General features: G+C 40.5%; 2 protein-coding genes across 3 annotated transcripts in view; one reads left to right on the forward strand and one right to left on the reverse strand.

The window, feature by feature from the left end:
• The first annotated feature begins 1,944 nt into the window (after positions 1–1,944).
• Positions 1,945–11,558, forward strand: ccne2 (cyclin E2). 2 transcript variants are annotated; one of them, XM_020933937.2, is made up of 12 exons: positions 1,945–2,068; positions 2,852–2,890; positions 3,558–3,639; positions 4,155–4,208; positions 4,581–4,726; positions 6,398–6,533; positions 6,915–7,061; positions 7,153–7,248; positions 7,636–7,770; positions 8,928–9,039; positions 9,201–9,358; positions 9,447–11,558. In XM_020933937.2, the coding sequence occupies exons 2-12, from the start codon at positions 2,877–2,879 to the stop codon at positions 9,558–9,560; spliced, it is 1,194 nt and encodes a 397-aa protein (XP_020789596.1). In that variant the 5' UTR covers positions 1,945–2,068; positions 2,852–2,876; the 3' UTR covers positions 9,561–11,558. The 2 variants fall into 2 exon arrangements, with proteins under 2 accessions (XP_020789596.1, XP_055020267.1); XM_055164292.1 differs by having other exon boundaries at positions 2,044–2,151.
• A 10,339-nt stretch (positions 11,559–21,897) lies between these two features.
• Positions 21,898–22,735, reverse strand: part of LOC129411718 (N-acetylglucosamine-1-phosphodiester alpha-N-acetylglucosaminidase-like) — a 16,405-nt gene continuing 15,567 nt past the window's right edge. The window contains exon 6 of the mRNA XM_055163336.1: positions 21,898–22,030. Within this exon, the coding sequence (XP_055019311.1) occupies positions 21,898–22,030 (133 nt within the window). The remainder of the gene's footprint in view (positions 22,031–22,735) is intronic.

The following is a 22,735-nucleotide window of genomic DNA, read 5'->3' on the forward strand; positions in this document are numbered from 1 at the left end:
GAACATTCAAAATCCTGTCAGTGCATTTATTGTCGTCTCTTTTAAACAAAAGGCGCAGACGTTTGGAAATAATCAGAATATCCTCATGATAACTTACAAGAACGCTGTAGTTGCTAGTAAAATTCTAAATTTAATACTAAAAATCCATGACTTTTACAAATTTTTTACTGAATTTACAAAATTCTTTGACTTTCCCAGGCTTGGAAAATTACATTTTCAATTTCCATGACTTTTCCAGGATTTCCATGACCGTGGGAACCCTGTATATAACAACTTGAATTAATGGATATTTTGGCATTGCTTGAGATGTGTATCCAGACAGTTCTAGACTAGTTTTACACCACATAGACACACAGAAACTTCCATACACTCTTAAATTATGAGTTCTCTCTCTCATTTTGAACAGGTTTTGTAGATTACTTGGTAGTACACTGTATTTATAAAACAATACTTTATTTTCATTGTTTATCTAACATTAAACTATAACTGATCACTTTAACGGTCTAAATCCCCCATAAACCGCGCTTTTCTCTGTCTGCTCTTGTCTCTGTGGATTTGACACATCAGCTGATCGCGCGCACCACGTGACTCTTTTGTTGACATTCTGCGCCGGTCCACGAGGCTTCTCCTCGGCGCGCTCTGATTGGCTGTACGTCACCACGTCTCCTCCCCGCACACGGAAGCGCTCCAGAACCCGCCGAAAAAACGCAAATAAACCCCAAAATACGAAACTGTAACCGTGTTTCTGCGCCAGATCTGATTTACCAAACCTTTACGCACTGTTTGAATTTAACCGGGAGTTACGCACGACCGCCATTTCACGCAAACATCCACGAACGCTGCGTCGGTTTAAAATGCACGGACTCTCGAATAAAACTCACTAAAGCACGTCTTATATCAAACGTGCTGCATTCGAAACTTGTCTGGAGAAGGTTTAGGTTTGCATCTGTCCGTGGGGGTGATTAAAGTGCGGGAAAAGCGCCAGAGATTTGAAGATTTTAGCGCTTTTGTGTGAGACCGGGAAGCCGCATGCGCAGTGTGTGAGTCAGCCGCGGGTTGATATAAGGCTTGGCGCCACAGCTGATCATTCATTCATTCTGCACCGCCACGGTAAGAGCTCATCTGCACTTTTAACACTCATTATCACACTTTTGCATTGTTTGCTAGTGTATTATGTTGATTTAATGCGGGTTTTACGCACGGAGGCTGCTTTGCCGATGCGTTTTTGCGCTGTTTTGAGTTTTGGTTTCATTGTGTATTGGAGTAAATGGTACAGTTTGTAATGCTTGGAGGGAATCTACAGGCTACAACAGCAAACCAAGACTAAAGCCCTCCAAACTAGACTAGAAGACCTCCAAATACTAGACTATACCAGGATTAAACTAGACCTAAACCAAGACTTAAACTTCTTGGCTTTGTACAAGTCTATATTTCCATTTTCAGTCGTTTTTAGACATTATAATACATGGCTTAGTTTGAATGTAACATAATTGGAGGGAATCTTAAATGTGTAACTAACCAGGACTAAAAATTTATCATGTAACTACAATCAAACCATCTTAAAACCAGGACTAGACAAGGACTATTGTATGTACAGGTTTGGCTCAAATTATGCAAGTGTACAGTAAAATACATGTCTTATTTTTGCTTGTATGTAGTTGTAAGAACTATTAAAGTGATATCATGTTGTTTAGATCCACTCTGAGCTTGCATTTTGGTCCAAAGCTGTATTTTTGGTTTATATTGCAGTTAAACGCATTAAAACCTTTACTTGCACGTTTCTGCTTTAAACTGCTATCTGTTGCATATATTGGGGTGTACATTGACTTTAGCCATGTTATTCATGTTGTTAAAGTGTTAAAAAGGTGATGAAGTCGTTAAGCATCTTGTCTTTTTGTGTGGGACCCAGTTATTGTTGACCTAGTTAGCAGTGACCGGGCTTTTAGCGGCTAGGACAGTAGCATCTCTTATCAGTTTAGCCTCGCTGTTTACCGCTTTTGGGGAGTTTTTTTTAGCTCCAAAAACTCAACTGCTGTAACATATGATTCCCGAGCGTCTAAACCTCCAGGTAAATGTGTAATTACAGTGATACGGACAGATTTAAGCGGGCATTTGTGCACAGTTTCCCCGCTTAGACTGGAGCAGGCTGGGGTAAGTTCCTCCCGCTCTGGCGCTTAGTGAAATGGCGCGTCTTTGAGTTTCCAATCTCGATAAAAGTCATTTTTTCACCGATTTGACAAGTTTAAATAACATCATCTCAATCTTGAAACGTTTGATTACGAGTATATTGTTGAAAATGCGAGGTTAATTGGTTCATTTTGGAGTGTTTTGTCCGTATTTGAGAGCGGTAAAAGTGCCCCCACCTTTTTGGCTCCCTTTTCAAACTTAGCTTCAGTTCTTGCTAATTTAGCCTTTTTTATTTACATCTCGGTTACATCTAATTTAACCAATGTTTACCGATTCTGAAAGCTCCAACCCTGCTCTATTACCCTGTCACAACCAATTTACCATGAACACTTTGTTAATTATGATATTACTCCTTTTTATTAACATTATCTGATCAGACTTGCGCAGGGCTGTCACGTCTATTGAGCGCTTCTAACTTAATATAATGTAATATTATACTCTGAACACTATTGTAATAACTTGTATGGTTTTTAATGCAAATGTGAGTTTATTAATTGACAGTTTTACCCTTGTATCATGTGTCTCTTGGACCAGTTTGTGTAGTTAGTTCTCAAAATGGCTCCCAAGTTATTACACTACAGTTAACTAGTCTTACTGGTTTCTACTGTCATCTGTTGGATCTGGTAATTATAATCCTAAAATTTTCTCCTTTTGTCTTTTCCAGTAAAGCAATAACTCAAGCCTACATCATGTCTCGACGCAGGTATGTCCATGTAAACTTTGACTGATGCCAAATACATGCAGTACAGTTAGATTTGTTAATGTGACTATTCTGAATACTGTTCTAAGAAGATGTGCTCTTTTACAAGCTTTGTTGCAGTATTGTATTTTAACTATCACAAGGCAATTCTAACTTAGCTTTTCGTAATATTAAAATTTCAGACTCATTTTGAAACTATGGAATAGATTCGATACTCAATGCAAATTTTGATACCACAATAGCAAGTTTTCTTTTTCTTTCTTTTGGAAATAGAATGTGATTTTCAACCCTAAATGTAGTTCTTTCTTTTATTTTTCCATGTGGTCTTATCTGTGTAATCCCTCATACTTATACTTGTTCTGATACAGCTCAACATTATTCTAAAGACATTCATGGAAGCTTAGTTTCTGTCCTGTCAGTGGGACTTTTTTAGTATTGATATTTGCTCAAATGAGTATCTACTTTTTGAGACAACCCTAGTCTATTGTACACTCGTTCTTCATACAACAATACAGTAACCAAGAATGTAATGGCATTTATTCCATGTCAATAGTAGTGTAATTGTAATTTTCAGCTTTTTTGACCAATCCTGAAGTCACATGAATTTAGTCATGGGCTTAATTTTTGCCATTTTACTTGTTTTAACAAAGTTTTATTGTTTTTTTTTCAGCGGCCGACTTACTCTGCAGGTGAGAGACTCCAACACGCCAGAGCCCACAGTGAAGCCACAGCTCAAAAAGAGGAAATCTGAGGTGAGACGCTCCTCTTTTTTATTTTATTATCTGTTATTAGCATCAGATGAGGTTCAGTTTCAAGCCTTGTGTGGTGGCAGAGTGGTTAATATCTTCTCCTTGTCTGGGTGGGTTGCAATTTCAGTTGACGAAATTTTGAAATCATAACGGATGCAGATATTAGGATAAAAGAATGTTGTCTGCAAAGAACAATATTCTCTTTTCTGTCTTTCATTAAAAATGTCTTGTAGCTGTAGTTTAGCTCTCTACAAACATGTTCTGAAATACATGAGATTCTTTATTAGTTTAAAGTTCAGATTTCGTCTTCTCTCAAATGTGAGTGCTTCTGGAGATGTTTACCTTGAGCACAGTGTGAACAGAATCCTACATTGTAAACATATATTGCAAATCTAGTTGTATATGTAGAGTACAAAAACAAAAATCAATTCAATGTTCAATTCTTTAGTTGTGGAATTGTTTAAGTTTTAAAAATCGAGGTTTGTAAAATGTTAATGTTTTGTTGTTTTTGTCTTTAGCCCCTTAAGAAGAAACTGCAACCAGCCCCCAAGAAACAAAGCTATGAAATCCAGGTCAGTGCATGTTTGTCAACAGTCTTGCTAATTCTGTGACTTGTATACTAGAATGACATAAACAAATCTAAATTGGTGCTGGCTACAGACAGCAGTGGAAGACCTGTTCTCAATCTGACACAGTGACCTCAAATACTATTTAGCTGCAGTACCTTTATATTACCTCTAGATGTCCCCAGTTCACAGTTAAATGCTTACACTCTATAGACATTTGAACTTATAATCAATGTATTTTTCTTTACTATGAGTCAGTATACAGCATTTAAGTCAAAGGAATGGCATTCAAATGTGTTTAAATATAAATTTTTCTTATATTACATTTCTTTCTTTTCTATAGTGTTTTTAAATTTTGTTGTTGTCTTTTTATTGCAGAAGTGCTGGAGGTCAGAAGAGGGCGCCAGTCCCTGTGTCCTCATTGAGACTCCTCATAAAGAACTGGAGCCGAGTGACCCCAAAAGCTTCAGACAGTTCACCTTTAAGAACCTGTTCATACAACCATCACCTATACCACAGCTAAGGTACTACTACTATTTCTACTACTACTATACTGCCCTATATTATAACTACTGCTACTACCAACCTACAAAACCTTTGCGTACAGCTATCGCCTGTACCAGAGCTAAGGTTCTACTACAGTCAGAATCAGGATTAAACCAGGACTTAACTGAAGCCTAAACTAAGATTAATCCAAGACTAAACCAGGTCTAAAACAGGACTTGCTTGACTAGGATTTGTGACAAAAAATATATACTTCAGTCCCAATTTAGTCCTAGTTTAGGTCTGACTGGGTGCTGGTTTCGTACTGTTTTGGGCCAGTTCAGTTGTGGTTGAGTCCTGTTTTGGTCTTGGTTTAGTCCACTAGTTTAAGTAACTGACGTAAAACACTTGCATCTGTATTTGTCACTGTCAGACTAAATGCGCCTAAATTTACACTTTAAATGAATTAGTCTGTCTCGGTTCAAAGCCCCAGTAGTGTTTTGACCGTTAGGTGTGAGACGTCAGAGGTGTGGTTCAGCCTGTGCTGGGTCTGTTAAACACATGAGACTGAGAGGCAGGGTTAACTAAAGTATCGAAAATCAGATACTAATCAACACTAAAAGTAGTATCGACACTAGATACTGACTTGAGCAGGTATGGATACTAAAAAGTCCCATTGACAGGACAGAGTAGAACCTTTCCTGAACGTCTTTAGAATGATGTTGATCTGTATCAGAACAAGTAGAAGAGCACATAGACTAGTACACACCCATGGACCATTATGAAACTACTGGGCCACTGACGATTACACACATATAAGGACGTGTGGGAATAGGAAAGAAAGAACTACAATTTAATATGGAAAATCACTTTCTATTGTTTTTATTACCACCATGTATTGAGTATCAAGTCTGTTCCACATAAATGAATCAGTCTGTTGATCTTTAGTGTGTTTGTTCAAAGGTCCAGTTGTGTTTAAACCCCTGCTTTTGGTGTTAGACTAGGGTGTGGTCCAATCGGTGCCTGGCCTGTTAAACATATGTGTCTGCATCTGGTGTAAAATAAACCTGTCACATCACCTCTGTCATAGATTTTCACTCATGACCCAAAGCTTGTTCATGTCACAGATTGTACTTTTTTATTTTGAGTCATGGCCACAGCAGCTGCTTTCCTCCTGCTTTTCCTGTTTTATCTCTAATACGTTTTGCATAATTTATTCCCTGTTGCATTCAGGGGCTCTGTGTTTAGACCATTAGCATCAGAAAGAGCCATAAGGGCCCCATTCATTTTCATTACTAGTTGGGTTTGGCTCAGCCCCCTCCCCCGCCCCTCTCCCTCCCCTCTCCCGTTCTTACTGTAAACGTCATCCACAAGATAAGAAAAACTGCAGACAAAGAATTCTAATTCTGACTTGGTTTGGTGGGATACTACCAGTTGTATTTATTATCCCGAATGGATTTTGTAGTAAAGTATTTATTTTTAGTCTAATCAGGACTATTGTGTAATATAGACAAGTTTTGGCCCTTTACATTACGATTGCTAGAAAACAGTTATGGAATTATGTCTTAACTAGGTATGTCATTTTGTAAGTTATATTAAATAAAGGGTAAAAAAAACCTGATGATGACTGTTTTAGTGAGTTGTAGTCTAACACTAGTTAGACTACAGTCACATGCACTTGATATTAAAGTGTGGTGCTTTTTCCTTTGCAGCTGGGCGAGTTGTGACGACGTTTGGATCAAAATGTTGAACAAAGAGCTGAAGTACGTCCATGACAAAAGTTACCTCCAGAAACACCCCAAAGTACAGCCCAAGATGAGGGCCATCCTGCTCGACTGGCTCCTCGAGGTAAAACACTAACTATTTGAAGTATTTATTGTTTAAGTTTGTCTGTCAAAACCTGTAGGCAGTGGGCCGAGTGTCTGTCTGCTGTCTTTTGTGAAACTCAGGACTCGGGTTTGAGTCAGTACAAAAATATTTCCAGATGCCCTATTGGCTGGCAGCATCGCATATGTGACAGCTGTGCACAGTTTTTGTCTCCAAAGTGTCAGAGAAAAGTTTCCAATGATCAAAAAACATGTGAGAAATACGAGTGGTGACAAATGTGTTTAGACTCCCCGATAAATGTAGATGAGAGCAGAAGACAGGCCCCTTCCTCAGCTCAGAAGGTTGATGGTGGAGGTTAGGTCTTTTTCCTCATAGTTTCTGGGTGCTCTTGTGTGTGCTCAGGTGAGTGAGGTGTACAGCCTGCACAGACAGACGGCGTATTTGGCTCAGGACTTTTTTGACCGTTTCATGTTGACTCAAGACGACATGAACAAAGATTATCTCCAACTCATCGGCATCACTGCCCTGTTCATCGCAGCCAAGATAGAGGTACGCAAAATATTATCATTTTGAACAGTTTCTGAAATGAATTCCTTCTTGTACCAGTCTGATCATTTCTCTCCGGTTCGTATTTCTCCAGGAGATTTACCCTCCAAAGATCTTCGAGTTCGCTTATGTCACGGACGGAGCCTGTGACACGTGGGACATTCAGAAAACAGAACTGCACATCCTCAAGGTCAGTTCAGATATTTATACTTGAAACCAAGGCACAATACAAAAGTTATGAATAAAACCACGAATAAATGAAAATGAATCATCCCAACTAAAAGCCCTGAATGACTCCTTACACATGAGCAGAAAAGCTTTCAGTACTTTTAAAGGTCTGTTGGTTTATTCAGCCTCAAATGACTAATCAAACATGTTTTACTTTTTTATTCTACTCTAGGCTCTAGAGAGGTTATCTGTCACAGCTTATGGACTAATACCTCATAATGCTCTCATGTTTAACACTTCTCTTGTATGGTTCAGGCTCTGGAGGTGTTTGTGTTCAGATGTGACTTTCATCTTGGTGTGTGTGCTCGGATGTGACTCTCATGTTTAACACGTCCTCTGTGTGTTTCAGGCTCTGGAGTGGAACCTGTGTCCGGAGACGGCGATCTCGTGGCTGAAGCTCTACTGTCAGGTCGAGGCTCAGAGCGACGCAGAGAACTTCCTTGTACCTCAGTTTAAACAAGAAACATACATCCAGATAACACAGGTAATAAACATGTCAGAACCTCCAGAGTTCCCTTCCTGAGCCGCAGAAGCTGCATTAGCACTGACGCATGATGCTGCAGGCGCTGGGGTTTAGGTAAACACCATTCAGATCAGAGAGAGACATTTAAGGTTTAAACCAACTGGATTTAAGGACTGAACCTGGCAACACAAACGACTCACATGACTCATGTGAGGCTCATTCTGCTTTCTGATTGGATGATCATGTGACATACTTGGGGCATCATGTCCAGTATTTTTGTAATAAAGACTAAATTAGCGTTCTGATTGTTCTTAGTTCATTCTAGTTGTATGTGTCTTGGATACACATTAATTCAATAGTTTGAATAATAATAAAACATAACACTTGTATACAGGGCACCCATGGGGGTCTTAAAAGTCTCAAAAAGGTCTTAAATTTCATGTTCCTAAATTAAGGCCTTAAAAAGTTTAAAATTCTGTTGTCCAAGTCTTATTTTTTTTAACTAAAGTCTTAAATTTCATTAGCCAATTTTTTTGTTTACTCAGCCGGGCTGCAGTGCAGTGTTAAATGGAGGGAGGAAAAAAAAAACAATGTGAATGAACATGTCATTTGGAGTGTGCACAAACAATACTTTGGTTTCTGGTGCTGGCGGCAATGAGTAAACAATCAGAGTGGAGGAAGACGATGGATGGATCATGAGGAAGTGTAGGTTTAATCCACAGTGGCTCTTAGATTAGTTAGTTGGTCGGTCATTATTAGAATTGGATCTGGTATTTTTTGCCCACATAATGGGTGCAATATTGGTCTTAATTTTCATTTAAGTGGTCTTAAAAAGGTCTTAAAGTCTTAAATTTGGGGTAGTCAAACCTGGGGATACACTGGTATAGTGCTTTTCAAGATACTCAAAGACACTTTACATGAAGAAACAAAGGCAAACAAAAGAAATAAGACAGATAATGAAAGGTGGTTTTAAAGAGATGGGTTTTCAGGCTTTTGAAGATATATTTCCTCTCAGTTGTAAAACAGTTTCTTCCTGAGCTTTTAGATCTGTGCTCTTTCTTCTCGTTATGATATTAACACGTTTGACCTGTGTCTGTCTCAGTTGTTAGACCTGTGTATGATGGACATTATGACTCTGTTATTAACATGTTTGACCTGTGTGTGTCTCTCTCTCTCAGTTGTTAGACCTGTGTATGATGGACATTGGTGCTCTGGACTTCTCGTACTCTGTTTTGGCGGCTGCAGCGTTCTGTCACTTCTCCTCCTTCGATGTGGTGCATAGAGTCTCAGGTCAGTCTTTAAGATAAGATAATCCTTTAAAATGTTCAAAAAGACAAAGTATTGCTAAAAAACAATATTGAAAAACAGTGTGCATGCTTTGATTCTAAGTGTATCAAGTATTCTGGACTTGTGTATTAAACTGAGCCCTGCCCTCCTCTCTCTCTGCTCAGGTCTGTCGTGGGAGACGGTGTCCCCCTGTGTGCGGTGGATGACTCCCTTCATGGAGACCCTGCGCTCAGAGCCCCATCCTCAGCTCAAGTCCTTCCCCAAAGTGAAACCCGAAGACAGGCACAACATCCAGACACACGTGGCCTACCTGGATCTACTGGTGAGTTCATATTCAGTGTACAGAGGAGGACTAAAGGCAAAACAGTTCCCATTAAACTCAAACAATGTATTTTCTTTCTTTTAATCAGAGAAAAGCACAGGAGCGACAGTCGGATCGTTTCGACGGCTCCCTCTCTCCTCTCCCCCTCAGCGCCTCCACGTTAACGCCTCCGAACAGCGCGGAGAAACCAGCCAATCCCTGAGCAGCTCAAATGCAAAAGAGGAATCATTCCACTGAGCCAATGGCAGACAGGAACACGCCTAAACCGACCAATCCCAGAGCAGGAAAACCACTTTGGGAAGACTGAAGTTTTGGTTAACACTAAACTCAGACTAATTATTCTAGTCTAACTTTTATTTGAATTTTTATGTGACCAAAAAGGAGAATTTTATTTTCACTGCCACAGATTTGGCAGTAATTCTTTTATTGTTTTGATATTTTTGTTACACTTTCATTTTTCAGCCACATTTGCACTGTACTTAAAGAGCCTAGATTACTTTTTTTTCTGATCTATGTTAAAATGTTTCCTGGTGTTGTGGCAGGGTTTATGAATGAAACAAAACACAACTCCAGGTCTGTTTTTGAGGAGGGAACAACTGTATAACAATTTTGCATAATCTAGGTTCTTTAAATCAACTGAAAATGTGGCTGTGTTTAAGTTTTCTGCAAATGAAACCTTGCAGTAGATATTTTGTGAAATTCTGACCAAATCTGAAAACAATCTGTAATATTTTAAACTACAGAAGCATTTCTTTTTGATTTTCTGTTTTAAATTTGACACCTTAACATTGCATCACCTTTAAGGTCTAATATGTGATTGGAAGACTCGTTCAGTTTGGAAAGAGAAATCATCTAGTTTTTTGGTTCAATCCTGAAATTTTATATCGAGTAATGCAGTGGAGTGAAGTCAAAAACAAAATTTAAGAAAGTAAGTATTTGAAAAGTAAGAATTTGAAACTTACTCACTTATTCTTAACAAATACTCCACTCCCTGCCCTGCTGAACTCAACAGTTTGTAAAAAGCGCAGGAGCTCAATTTTTCTATGAGCAATTTATTTAATTTTAAGATATTTTGAGTTTAATTTGGACCAGCTTTAAGAACGGTTCCAAAAAGTCCAAATAGTGTATAACAAAATACCAGTATTTCTCATAAGAACGAGGGATGCACCGATCCAGCTTTTTCTGATACTGATACTAATGTCGATACCTTAAAGAATCTGCCAAGACACGACATCAACCGATACCAGAACAGACGCTGAACAAATGATTTCCTTTATACACAAAAAAAAAGATCTAAATGTGTTTTGTAACTTTTAATTTATCATTTAAGTGACTAATGTTGCTCTAAAACTGTACATTTGTATTGACCAAAACAGGATATCGGCTCAATAAACATCTTGGAACCGATACCTGATCCACCAAAATATTCCATATCGGTGCCAATATCGATACCAGTATCATATCAATGCATCCCTAATAAGAAGCCCAGGAAGAAGTGCAGTTTAAAGGTACAGTGTAACTTTTCCGGCAGAGTTCCTCTACCTGCTTGTCTCCATGGAGATGTGATTAGTTTGTCTGGCTTGTTCCGCTGAACGGCATTGACTTACTAAGGGATGCCACTATGTCAGGTTACGAGTCAGATCTGAGGAGAGGTGCAAGAGACAAGAAACTGGGAGGAAGAGTTACACTTTGAACCTTTTACATTTAGAATAACAATGGCAAGAGTTGTTTGACAATTCTTTATTTAAAATTAAATAGATACTAGAAGAACAGAAACTCATTGAAACAGTATTTGTGTTCTAGTGACACTGATTCGTGTCGTGGTGCTGTCTTGAGAGCTTACGTCTTCTCTCAGGGACTGAACACACCCTGTACTGGAAATATTAAGAGCATATTTATGAAATGATCTTTTGTTTTTGGAGCTGTAGGAACAACTCAAATCCTGTGAAACTTGACTTGAGTAGGTAAAGTTATCTACAAATGTGTAAAGTTGTGTTTTGTATGAATTGTGACGTATTTATTGTGTTATTAAGTGTAAAATATTCAATTTCAGTTGAAGGCGTTTGTCCACTTTGTGCCTTTCCATTGTTTCCAACAGAATGCCTCAGTGAAACCATGTCGACTCAAATCTGTATTTTTGTAAATAAATCCACTAAAGTGTATTTTCTTTATAATGAATTCTTTTAATAAAATGATGTGAAGCAGAAAAATTTGGTCTTTTGTTCACTTCTGAATAATTTCTTTTAGTAAATAGAAGCGAATCACAAAATGGACTTCTTGGAGTTTTCTAGTTTTTAGAGTCATCCATGATCCATCCTTCATTTGAGTTATTTACTGAACCCTCCTTATGGTTAGATTCAGTAAGATTCTGTACAAGGAGGGTTCCCACGGTCACGGAAATCCTGGAAAAGTCATGGAATTGTGTAAATTCAATGACAGTTTTAGAAAAGCCCCATGGAATTGTAGTATCTCTTTCACGCAACTACAGCATTCTGTGAAGTTCTCATTAGACTAGTCTGATTATTTCTGAATGTTTGTTTAAAAGAGATGACAATAAATGCACTGACAGGATGTTGAATGTTCAAAAACTATAATCGCAAACCATAAGGTGAGTGGAAAGAGTTCACATTTCAGATTTAGACCTAAAACTATGATCAATTCTACACATGGAAGTGCCGTAAAGTCGTGGAAAATTAATTTTGGGTCATGAAAAAGTCATGGAAAAGTTTAGAAATTTTGTCAGTGAAAAAGACTGGGAACCCTGGTACAAGGCTCCGCCCACAAGTCTATGTCACCCATGCTCCCACACGACCATTCTTTATAAATATGCAAAAACATGAGACAAGATCACAAAGACGCTTGATGAACGTGATGTGATGTGCAGTAGTTTTATCAGCGGGATGTACTCTGATTGTGTTGTGATGGTGCTCTGAAGGGAGAACGACTTAGCACAGGGAGAGAAGACTCAAAAACTCAACTCAAACTTATTAAAACATGTTAATATGTTGTTTTTGGCAAATAGAGCATTTTCAAAGGTTTGGCAATTCTAGGTAAATTTGGTTTAGTTTAGGCCTGGGTTAGTCCTGGTTTAGACCTGGTTTAGACCTGGTTTAATAGACCTGGTTTAGACCTGGTTTAGTCCTGGTTTAGACCTGGTTTAGACCTGGTTTAATCCTGGTTTAGTCCTGGTTTAGACATGTGTGGCAAGGTAGCTGATCATGTGGTCTGTGTCATGTGACACCTGTGTCACATGACACAGACACTATAAAGGTCAGAGGGGAACCAGGTGGCTTCCTCTTCCTGAGCAGGTCTAACACATGGCTATTTCTGGTGAGCCAAACAAATGTACTGTTTGTACACTTTAATCTTGTTAGAAAACAAATTGGTAATTTTTGTAAATATAATTTTAAGGGTTTTAACAGTCCATATCAGAGGTATGCTTTTAACTTTTATCTTATTGTTTAATTTTAATGGATGTATTTTATTAACCGCACTGTGTCTACAGGCTCAGTGCTGGTTGTCGTTTTTGAGTTTTAGTTTGAGTTGATTGTTGATTTGTTACGGCTCTGCAGTGGGTGTGGCCTGGAGGTGTCTGGGTGTGGAGGGGTCACTTAGAGGGTGACTTTATTTATAGTTATTTTTGATGGTGGCACTTGTAACTGGGTGTTTTCAGTTGTAAGTTTTCTTTGTATTAAAAGTTTGTTTTCTCACTTTATAGCATGTCTCCTTCACCCCAGCTTTAGGGTGGAGCCGCACCCCTGCAGTATTATCCTCACCTGTTAAAAGCACCTTTAACATTCTTGTAAATAAAAGCTGCCGTATGACTGTAAGACCCACACACTGACTGGTTTGCTTTGTTATTAAAGCTACCTGTAAATTCCAGGTGTTACTCCTGGTTTAGTCCTGGTTTAGTCCTGGTTTAGTCCTGGTTAGTCCTGGTTTAGTCCTGGTTTAAAACCCTAACTCTGATTGTGTTGTGATGGCGCTCTGAAGGGAGAGTGACTTAGCACAGGGAGAGAAGACTCAAAAACTCAACTCAAACTTATTAAAACATGTTAATATGTTGTTTTTGGAAAATAGAGCATTTTCAAAGGTTTGGCAATTCTAGGTAAATTTGCAGCATTTGTGTGTGCTGCCTTCAGTGGCCTCTGCACTATCAAGTAGTTGGTGACATCACACATGACTGTCCTGACTACAGACAGGTGATTCTGATACAAACACTTGTCTCAATCACACTGTTCCTTACACCTCCAGACCCTGCCCCTCCTCCCCCTCACTCTCCCCTAGTTTCATTCAGATGCCCTCCCACCATTCACACACAACATGATCCTTTATCCAAGTTCAGGGTCAGCACAAAGTGTAAGATCATTATCCAAACTGCACTACTTTAACAAGTCTTTAGTTTCCTCGTGTCGGACTCACAGACTGTATACTGCCCCCTCCTCTCCTGGCAGGGCATCCTGGAGATTTACAGCTTTAACAGGCCTGTGTCGGAGCGAGGCTCAGTTTAGCAGCACTTTGTGAAAATCATGTGAAAAGAAACACTTCAACAACAACAAGAAAAAACCTGAATGTGCTTTAACTGATCTGATATATATATATATATATATATATATATATATATATATATATATATATGTTTAGGTTTAGGTTTAGACTTTTGACTCCTAGTTCAGACCTGGTTTAGACCTGGTTCAGTCTTGGTTTAATTCTAATTTTGTACTATCATTTAAATATAGTATATAATATTTTATTTTTCACAGTTTAGTCTTTGTTTAAACCCTTTTTAGTCCTGGTTTAAACCTTGTTTGGTCCTGGTTTAGACCAGGTTTGGTCCTGGTTTAGCCCTGGTTTAGTCCTGGTTGGAGGCTTCTGGAGCGTTCTAATGTGTTCTAATGTGTTCTCATTGTTCCTTGTGAGTCTATTGTTTCCGCTGAGACGAGCGCTTGGTCCAGTTCAGGGCAAACAGAGGAGGAAGTGAATGTGAGGTGAAAGGTCACGATGCAGGACGCGGTCTCGGGGTCAGGGGTCGGGCGAGAGAGACGTGTGACACAGCCATGTGAGAAAGAGGCAGAGCTCAGCAACATGAACAATCAACATCTTCTGTCAGGAAAGAAACTCAACATACATGATGTTTCACAGCAGCTTCACAAACCCCAACAACGAGAACGTTTCAGCTGAAAGGACTTGAAACTATAACATTTAGATTAATATGACAAGTTTGTAGAGCCGATCGCACACAAACAATGAGAATGTTCACTATATGTAGATCTCCCATAGAGTTTTTTTTTTTTTACAATCCATATGTACAGTAAATACAGTATAAACACATAAACAGACATTCACAATCATCTATAACAATGTGGGGGAAAAGAATGGAAACTTAAAATAAAATAAATGATGATATATCAAACCTAACAAGCACAATCAGAGATATCATCCTGGTCTCATGAGGCGTCGGTGTTTCAATTCATTATCACAGAAGCAGTTTATGAGAAGCCCAGTCCATATCACATGATCATTATATCCACAATGCAATGTGTGTATCTGTACAGGTCCAAGAACATTTGTGTGATGCTGGTCACACATGAGAATGTCTGTTTACTAGTGTGGAACCAAAATGTCAGTTTTCATGAGTTGTGTATGTGTTAGTTCAATTCAAGTTTATTTCTATAGCACATTTAAAACAACTTCAGCTGATCAAAGTGCTTCACGTACAAGTCAACAAAATAGAAGAAACAGTTACAAATACATACATACAGAAAACAAGTGAAAACTACAATAAAAACACCAAGATAACCAGACTCGCTCGTACTAAACACCAGGGAGAAGAGGTGAGTTTTTAGTCTCATCTTAAACTGCGTTCCAGACTGAGAGGATCTGACAGGAAGAGGAAGGTTGCTCCACAGTCTGGGCGCTGCCACAGAAAAGCCTCTGTCTCCTCTCGTCTTGAGATTAGTTTTGGGCTCGACCAACAGGAGCTGGTCTGATGTCAGGGCTCTGGGTGGAGGACAGGGCTGCAGTAACTCCCTCAAACAGACTGGACCCATAGAGTGCAAACATTTGAAAACAATTAATAGCATTTTAATTTATTTGCACCCGACATGAGACAGGAGTCAGTGCAGGTCACAGAGCACAGGTGTGATGTGCAGCTGCAGCGTTCTGGACGTGTTGTAAACGCTGCAGGAGCCCTGATCTAACCCCACATACAAAGAACTGCAATAGTCCAGGTGATGTTACGAGAGCATGGATCATTCTTATAAACTCTGCCCGTGGGAGGTCGGGCTTTACTTTAGTGAGGAGCCTCAACTGAAAGAAACTGGACTTAATCACAGAGCTAATGTTCTTGTCCAGTTTGAACATGGAGTCCACAATCACCCCAAGATTCTTCACTGCAGGAGACAACAGGAGGACAGAGGAACAATCACACTGTCCTGCCCAAGCAGTGGGTTAGTTTGTCCAAACACCACAATCTCATTTTTTTATGATTTAGATTCAGTTCAATTTGTGCTCAGCCAGGTCTGTACGTCCCTGAGACAGTCCTGCAGAGCTTTGATCGTGCTCTGGCTGTCAATTGCGGTCACTGGCAGATAAATTTAAATGTCATCTGCAAACAGTGAAAAGTGACATTGTGCTTTCTAAAAACATCACCCAGGTGGAGCATATACAGAGCAAAGAGTTGTGTGACTGTAGATCAGTGTGTTGTGTATCACTAGAAAAACAAGAAATGGATATTATTTTTGTTCCAGTTAGAATTTTAACGGCTACACTGAAAGAGAAAGAAACTGTTAGAATTAGTGATTATCAGGAAAACTATTCATATTTGACTCTACAAATGCATAGAATTATAAATAGATCATCATTTTTCTGAGATTTTGAGACTCTCCTGTTGCTCGAGCTCCATCCTTCACGGAGTTATGACCAAAAACACATATTTGACCTTGGTTGCCTTGACCTTCAAGTGACCTTGACCGGTTTCAACCTGTAACATCCAGTGTGCCCGGTTATGTTTGTGCCAACTTGTGTGATGATTGGGTAAATATTTTAGGCCGCAGATGTTTCAGAAATTGCCTAAATCCTTTATAATGACATGACCTTTCAATTGACCCGTGTGACCTCAAATGACCTCAGATTGTCACCAAACTTTTTTTAGGGCATCAAGCTCAAGGGCTTGACCCACGTACCAAATTTGGTGACAATCGGTCCATAAATGGTCCACAGACACACACACACACACACACACACACACAGACACACACACACACAGACACACACACACACACACACACACACACACAGACACACACACACAGACACACACACAGACAGACACACACACACACAGACAGACACACACACACACACACAGCACACACACACACACACACACAGACACACACACACAGACAGACACACACAGACACACACACACAGACACACACACACACACAGACACAGACACACAGACAGACACACACACACACAGACAGACACACACACAGACAGACACACACACACAGACACAGCACACACACACACACAGACACACACACAGACACACACACACAGACAGACACACACAGACAGACACACGCACACACACACACAGACAGACACACACACACACAGACAGACACACACACACACAGACAGACACACACACACACACACACAGACAGACACACACACACACACACACACAGACAGACACACACAGACAGACACAGACACACACACACACACACAGACACACACACACACACAGACAGACACACACACACACACAGACAGACACACACACACACACACAGACAGACACACACACACACACACAGACACACACACACACACAGACAGACACACACACACAGACAGACACACACACACAGACAGACACACACAGACACACACACAGACAGACACACACAGACACACACACACACACACAGACAGACACACAGACAGACACACACACAGACACACACACACACAGACACACACACACACAGACACACACACACAGACACACACAGACAGACACACACAGACACACACACACACACACAGACAGACACACACACAGACACATACATTTTTATGTGTACAGTGTATAGTGATATTTTCTTCTTTAAGGTTATTGGGATGTGTAAATTCTGGAAAAAAGAAAAACTTCAAATCATTTCCAGTTTGTGGAGCTAATGGGGCATGACAAAAATAGATGAGTCATGTTTTCAGGGTGTGCAGACAGAAGTTGCAATTTGGGTCAGTTTGGAGAAATCTAGATAAAAAAATGTTTGTGGGGTAAAATGTGAGTGAGATCCTTAAGTGAAGTTGTCATATTTTATTGATGATTGGTACTGAAATGAGCTAGTCCAGGTTTTATGCCACTGAATATCTTGAAATTGTGTGTTCCAGTAAAATGTTCCTCTAGGTTGAGTTTTATTATTGCTAATCCGAATGTGTTTGTTATTGCGTTTATGGATAAATTGTAGAGGTTAAAAACTGGAGCTCTCTCTCTGTCGTTGGAACACATTCTCACCCTCCATCTGAAACTATGACGTCATCAGATTCAGTTGGGTGACCAGTCACAGTGAAGTGTCTCTCAGAAGAAGCACATGACTTTACTTATACATTATATTTTTTCCGTTTGGCTCTCTCCCATTTTAGAGTTGATTAGCAGAGAGGGAATTGAACTGGCAACCCTGCAGTTGGTGGGTGAATGCTTGAGGTGGCTGCAATCCGTAGACCAAGGAGCAGCTCAATGTGGGCGGAGCTCAAGGCCTGACGCCGCCTACTTTACCAGCCACTTTACAGCCTCATGAATTGATTTATACTCATATCCCATTTTATGTATGTATGCATTTATGTATTTATTTTTCAGATTTATTTTCAATGAAGTCTTTTGTCACACTGAAGAGCACACAATTTGAATAAAATATCATTTCACTTGAATTCGGGGGCTGTGAGATTGACTTGTTAGACTTTACACAATGTTCATCCACATCCACCCAAATGATGCTTCTGTTACTGTATGTTGATTGTGTATCATACTTAAGCCATGGACAATAAACAAAAAGAGGCTGTAAACAGAAGTGCTGTGTGAAGAAAAAAAACAAAGAAAACAGTCTGTGTGACTTTTGTGTTTTCAATGATTGTTTTTCAATAATAACGACACTGAATATTTTGTAAAGGTTTTACAGACGATCTGGAATCAAAAGGTTATACAAACCTTGTATGCCTTGTGTGTGTGTGTGTGTGCGTGTGCGTGCGTGTGTGTGTGTGTGCGTGCACATACGTGTGTGTGTGTGTGTGTGAAATAAACCACCAGTAGCATTTCAGTGCTGTATGACTGACGTTTCAGTGTGTTGCCTGATCTTTGCCACGAGATGCCACAGTTGAGCCCAGCCCATAGGGGCGTGGCCAGACGTTAAACTCCGCCCCATGTTTTGCCCAGTCCAGATCTGCGGCTGCAGCCAGGAGCACAGCTTTGCCTGGTGTCTCTTCAAGAAGCTCCAGGTCTCAGAAGTATACAATAAAGAGATCCCACAGTCTTTAATACAGTCAGTTTATTTAAATGAATTTAATTCTGACATTTATATTTACAGTGGACAACCATAGTCCTGGATTAGTCCGTGTTTAGTCCTCGTTTAGTACTTGGCCCATTCCATTATTTTCTGGTGGAGTTGGTTTAGTCGCTCACTTTAGCCCTGGTCTGGTCCTGCTTTAATCCTGCAGCTCCTGTTTCTGTCCTGGTCTTGGTCCAGTCCTGGTCCAGTCCTGGTTTAGTCCCTTCCACGTACACATACATCATACTTTATAAAATGCACTGAATCAGTTTATGAAGCACTAACTCTTAAATATTAAGAATATTCCAGGTTCAGTTCATCAAGACCAACAATCAGGAGCATTAGACCCGGTTTAACTTGGTTCAGCCTGGTTCAGACCTGTGTTATTAGGTTCTTTTTTTCAGACCCAGAGTGTTATTTCATACCTGACAGTTTGTTCTGCTCACTAGCGTCTTCCTCAGAGTGGTCACGCGATGTTGCTGTGACGTGTCTGGTCAGATGATTTAAACAGGTTTTGGCGCTGTCTTCCTACCGGTGGAGGCAGGACGACAGCGCCAAAGAAGACAGACACATTCACAATGCGCTAAGGCAATGCCAATACCCAAAATGGGCAATAAACAAAGGGAAACAACAGGTTAGGGAGAAAGAAAAACAGAACCAGAGAAACAAAAACAAAACAGAAAAAATGAGCACAGGCATGGGAACAATACCATACATCAGGGGCATAACAGAAAAAGTGCAGAGGGCGATGAAAAAACACAATATCAACACACCAGTGAAACCGAACAGAAAACTCAGACAATTACTCATCCACCCGAAAGGCAAAATAGAACCGGAGCATAAATGTAATGTAATATACGAAATACCCTGCATGTCCTGCAATAAAACATATATCGGGGAAACAGGGAGGGCGTTCAGTACACAAAAAAAGGAACATAGAACAGAATGCGAGAAGGAAACAGCGAAGACAAAACACAAACAACAAAACACAAAGCAGAACAGGAACAACTCAAATCGTCCATTTCTGACCATTGTAAAAGAAAGAACCACGTTATGGACTGGGATGGAGCAAACATCATTGGGACAAAGGAAAACAAACATTGCCGCTGGATTAAAGAGGCAATCGAAATACAGAAACGTGCCCACAGGACGATAAACCGGGACGAGGGGGCTTTTTTACTCTCACACACCTGGGATACTGTCCTGAGGAAGTGGGACTGCAGGTGGCGCTGTCGTCCTGCCTCCACCGGTAGGAAGACAGCACCAAAACCTGTTTAAATCATCTGACCAGACACGTCACAGCAACATCACGTGACTCTGAGGAAGACGCTAGTGAGCAGTCCAAACTGTCAGGTATGAAATAACACTCTAGGTCTGAAAAAAAGAACCTAATCACATAGAATATCGGAAGACCAAATGAATCTCATTGGACTGGTTCAGACCTGCTTACAGTAAATCTTGTTCTAGTCTTTGTTCAGACCTGGTTTAGTCTTGGTTTAGTTGTTCTTAGTACCATCAGTCCAGTTGGGATCCTCCAAACTTTTCTTAAAGCGCAGAGCAGACGACAAGCCACAAACACTGAGAGAAAACCTCCAGAGACCAGGAAGAGCCAGGAGCATCTGAGCACAGATGAACACTGTTAGTACTACTACTACTATTAATACTACTCCTACTACTACTACTAATACTGCTGCTACTATTACTGCTACTACTATTAATACTATTACTACTACTACTGCTGCATTATTCTTTCACTCCACACTCAGTGGTTGTAAGATACTACAGTAGCCACTGCTGCCCTGGGACAGACTGAGAGAAGTGATGCTGCCAGTCTGTGCCATGGGACCCTCTGACATCACATTCACACTAGACAGTTTAAGTGAAGTGTCTGGCCTAAGGGCACAGCCACATTTTGCCCTAGAGCCACTGCTGTCCCTGTGGGTCCTGACCAGGCCTGGCTCGGCTTAGCACAGCTCAGAAGAACTGAGTGACTTAAAGCGGGTCTCACCACGGGGGGGTTAGTCCCAGGCCAAGTCTGTTGTGTAGACATGTGTTTGGTGGCTCTACTGCCCCCTCTGCTGGCAACAGTGGGGAGTGAAACATTTTCAAATGACAAATGAGCAACACAGATGAAAGACACATAGAGAGGTACTCACTGTGACAGATAGGGGGCGCTCTCGCTGCGTCTGGACCGAACACAGCACAGTGGAGACAGGCCGGCCACAGCGCCACCTGCTGCCTGCCACACTGCAAAACACCACAGAGGAGAGAGTCATGGGGGGAGAGCGGGAGGGCATCAGGGTAAAAACCGGTGATCAGCTCAATTCTGCAGAATATTCATTGTATTTCTTCATAAAAATCATAAATGTCATTGTTGTGACGAGCTGCTCAGACTGGGAAGAGTTTATGTTCTGACTAAACAATGAAAAAGTGAGACTGCCGAACAAAAAAGTGTTTTAAAAACACTTCTAAAATAAAAGCAATGCAGCTTTAGTCCAGGCATGAGGTGCAGTTATAAACCATGTTTATTTTGTAAATCCAAATGATCTTAAAGGGGTCGGTCAGAGTCGACCAAAGGGCCGTATGTGTCTCTGGAGCTGTACAATGTCCAGGTGTGATATAGATGTTTAAGGGAGTGGTGTTTAAGGAGTCTAAATCAGTTGGTTTTGGGTCGAACCCTGGGCCAGTTTGGAGGAGGGATTTTTCTGGTACAGTGAGGTCAGCCTCAGTAGAGACGCAGATGCTGCTAATGTGCTCAAGCTTTGTTTTCAAACATGACCAGTCATCACATCATGATTCCACGAGGTCTGGACCTCACCAAGGGTCGGGAAGAGGGGGCTGGATTTGAGATTACTTTACCAGGGATCCAAGGTGTAGCTCATCTTAAGGTTTGGGGTCCTGTGGATTTAGGGGTGTCAGGCTCAGGGGTCTGGGGGGTAGCTGGCCTCTGGGTGTGGGGTGCGTGTGGGGGTATTACCAGGGGTTCGGGGGGTAGCTGGCCAGGGTCCCGTTGAGGATGAAGCTGGAGGATCCGCCTCCGTCCAGGTTCACGGCGTTTATGACTCCGTTCTGCTTCAGGAAGTCGGCCACTTCCCACAGACTCATCCTACAGACAGAAGCACGTTTACATTCAACAGACTCTGGTCACAACTGTGTCACAAACCAGGAAACTTCTGGTGCTCACGACCGACTGTGATCAAACCCACTGAGGTAAATGTGATCAGCGGTAAAATGAAGACTGCAGATGTATGTGCTGTTTGGAATCATCTGGAATTTGTCTCCTCATCTCTTCTAATCACATGTACCAGTGCACTCGAAGTTGTGTGTCAGTGGGAAATGATGAAACTGAGGTAATGGAACACTACAATGACATGGAGATGAAGAAAACTGGGACATTTTCTCATTTTTCCTAGATTTTGTCAAACTTACTACCACAAACAGAAACCAGGCAACTGAACAAAACAAAAGAAAAACAAAAAATAGTTTGGATGTATATATGAGACACACTGGAAGACTTTCTGGAATAACATGTAGATAATTGATTGTACTGCCAGATCCACAAAACACTTTGATAAAACTTTACAAACACACTGGAGCTGTGTCCTGTCTCCTGATTTCAGAGGGTGTGATTGACAGGTGGATTAACCAATCAGAGAGATGTTCCAATTATGTCAAAGCAAACGTGGATACTTACAGATTTAAAAAGAAGGAAAAAGCAACATAAACAAGTGAGAAACGGCTTTCAATCTGCAATCAAAGCACCAAACTATGACTTATCTCCGGTAAAAGAATTAAACAAATTTTTTTGAAT

The sequence above is a fragment of the Boleophthalmus pectinirostris genome, unplaced genomic scaffold (genome assembly GCF_026225935.1).
Source record: "Boleophthalmus pectinirostris isolate CB_2022bp ecotype Guang Dong unplaced genomic scaffold, ASM2622593v1 HiC_scaffold_6, whole genome shotgun sequence".
Classification (NCBI taxonomy): Eukaryota; Metazoa; Chordata; class Actinopteri; order Gobiiformes; family Gobiidae; genus Boleophthalmus; species Boleophthalmus pectinirostris.

Excerpts from the sequence above, each read along its gene's own strand:
- ccne2 (XM_020933937.2), top strand. Across the intron at positions 7,771-8,927 it reads CATACATCCAGATAACACAG|TTGTTAGACCTGTGTATGAT; the intron begins GTAATAAACATG and ends TCTCTCTCTCAG. Across the intron at positions 9,359-9,446 it reads TGGCCTACCTGGATCTACTG|AGAAAAGCACAGGAGCGACA; the intron begins GTGAGTTCATAT and ends TCTTTTAATCAG.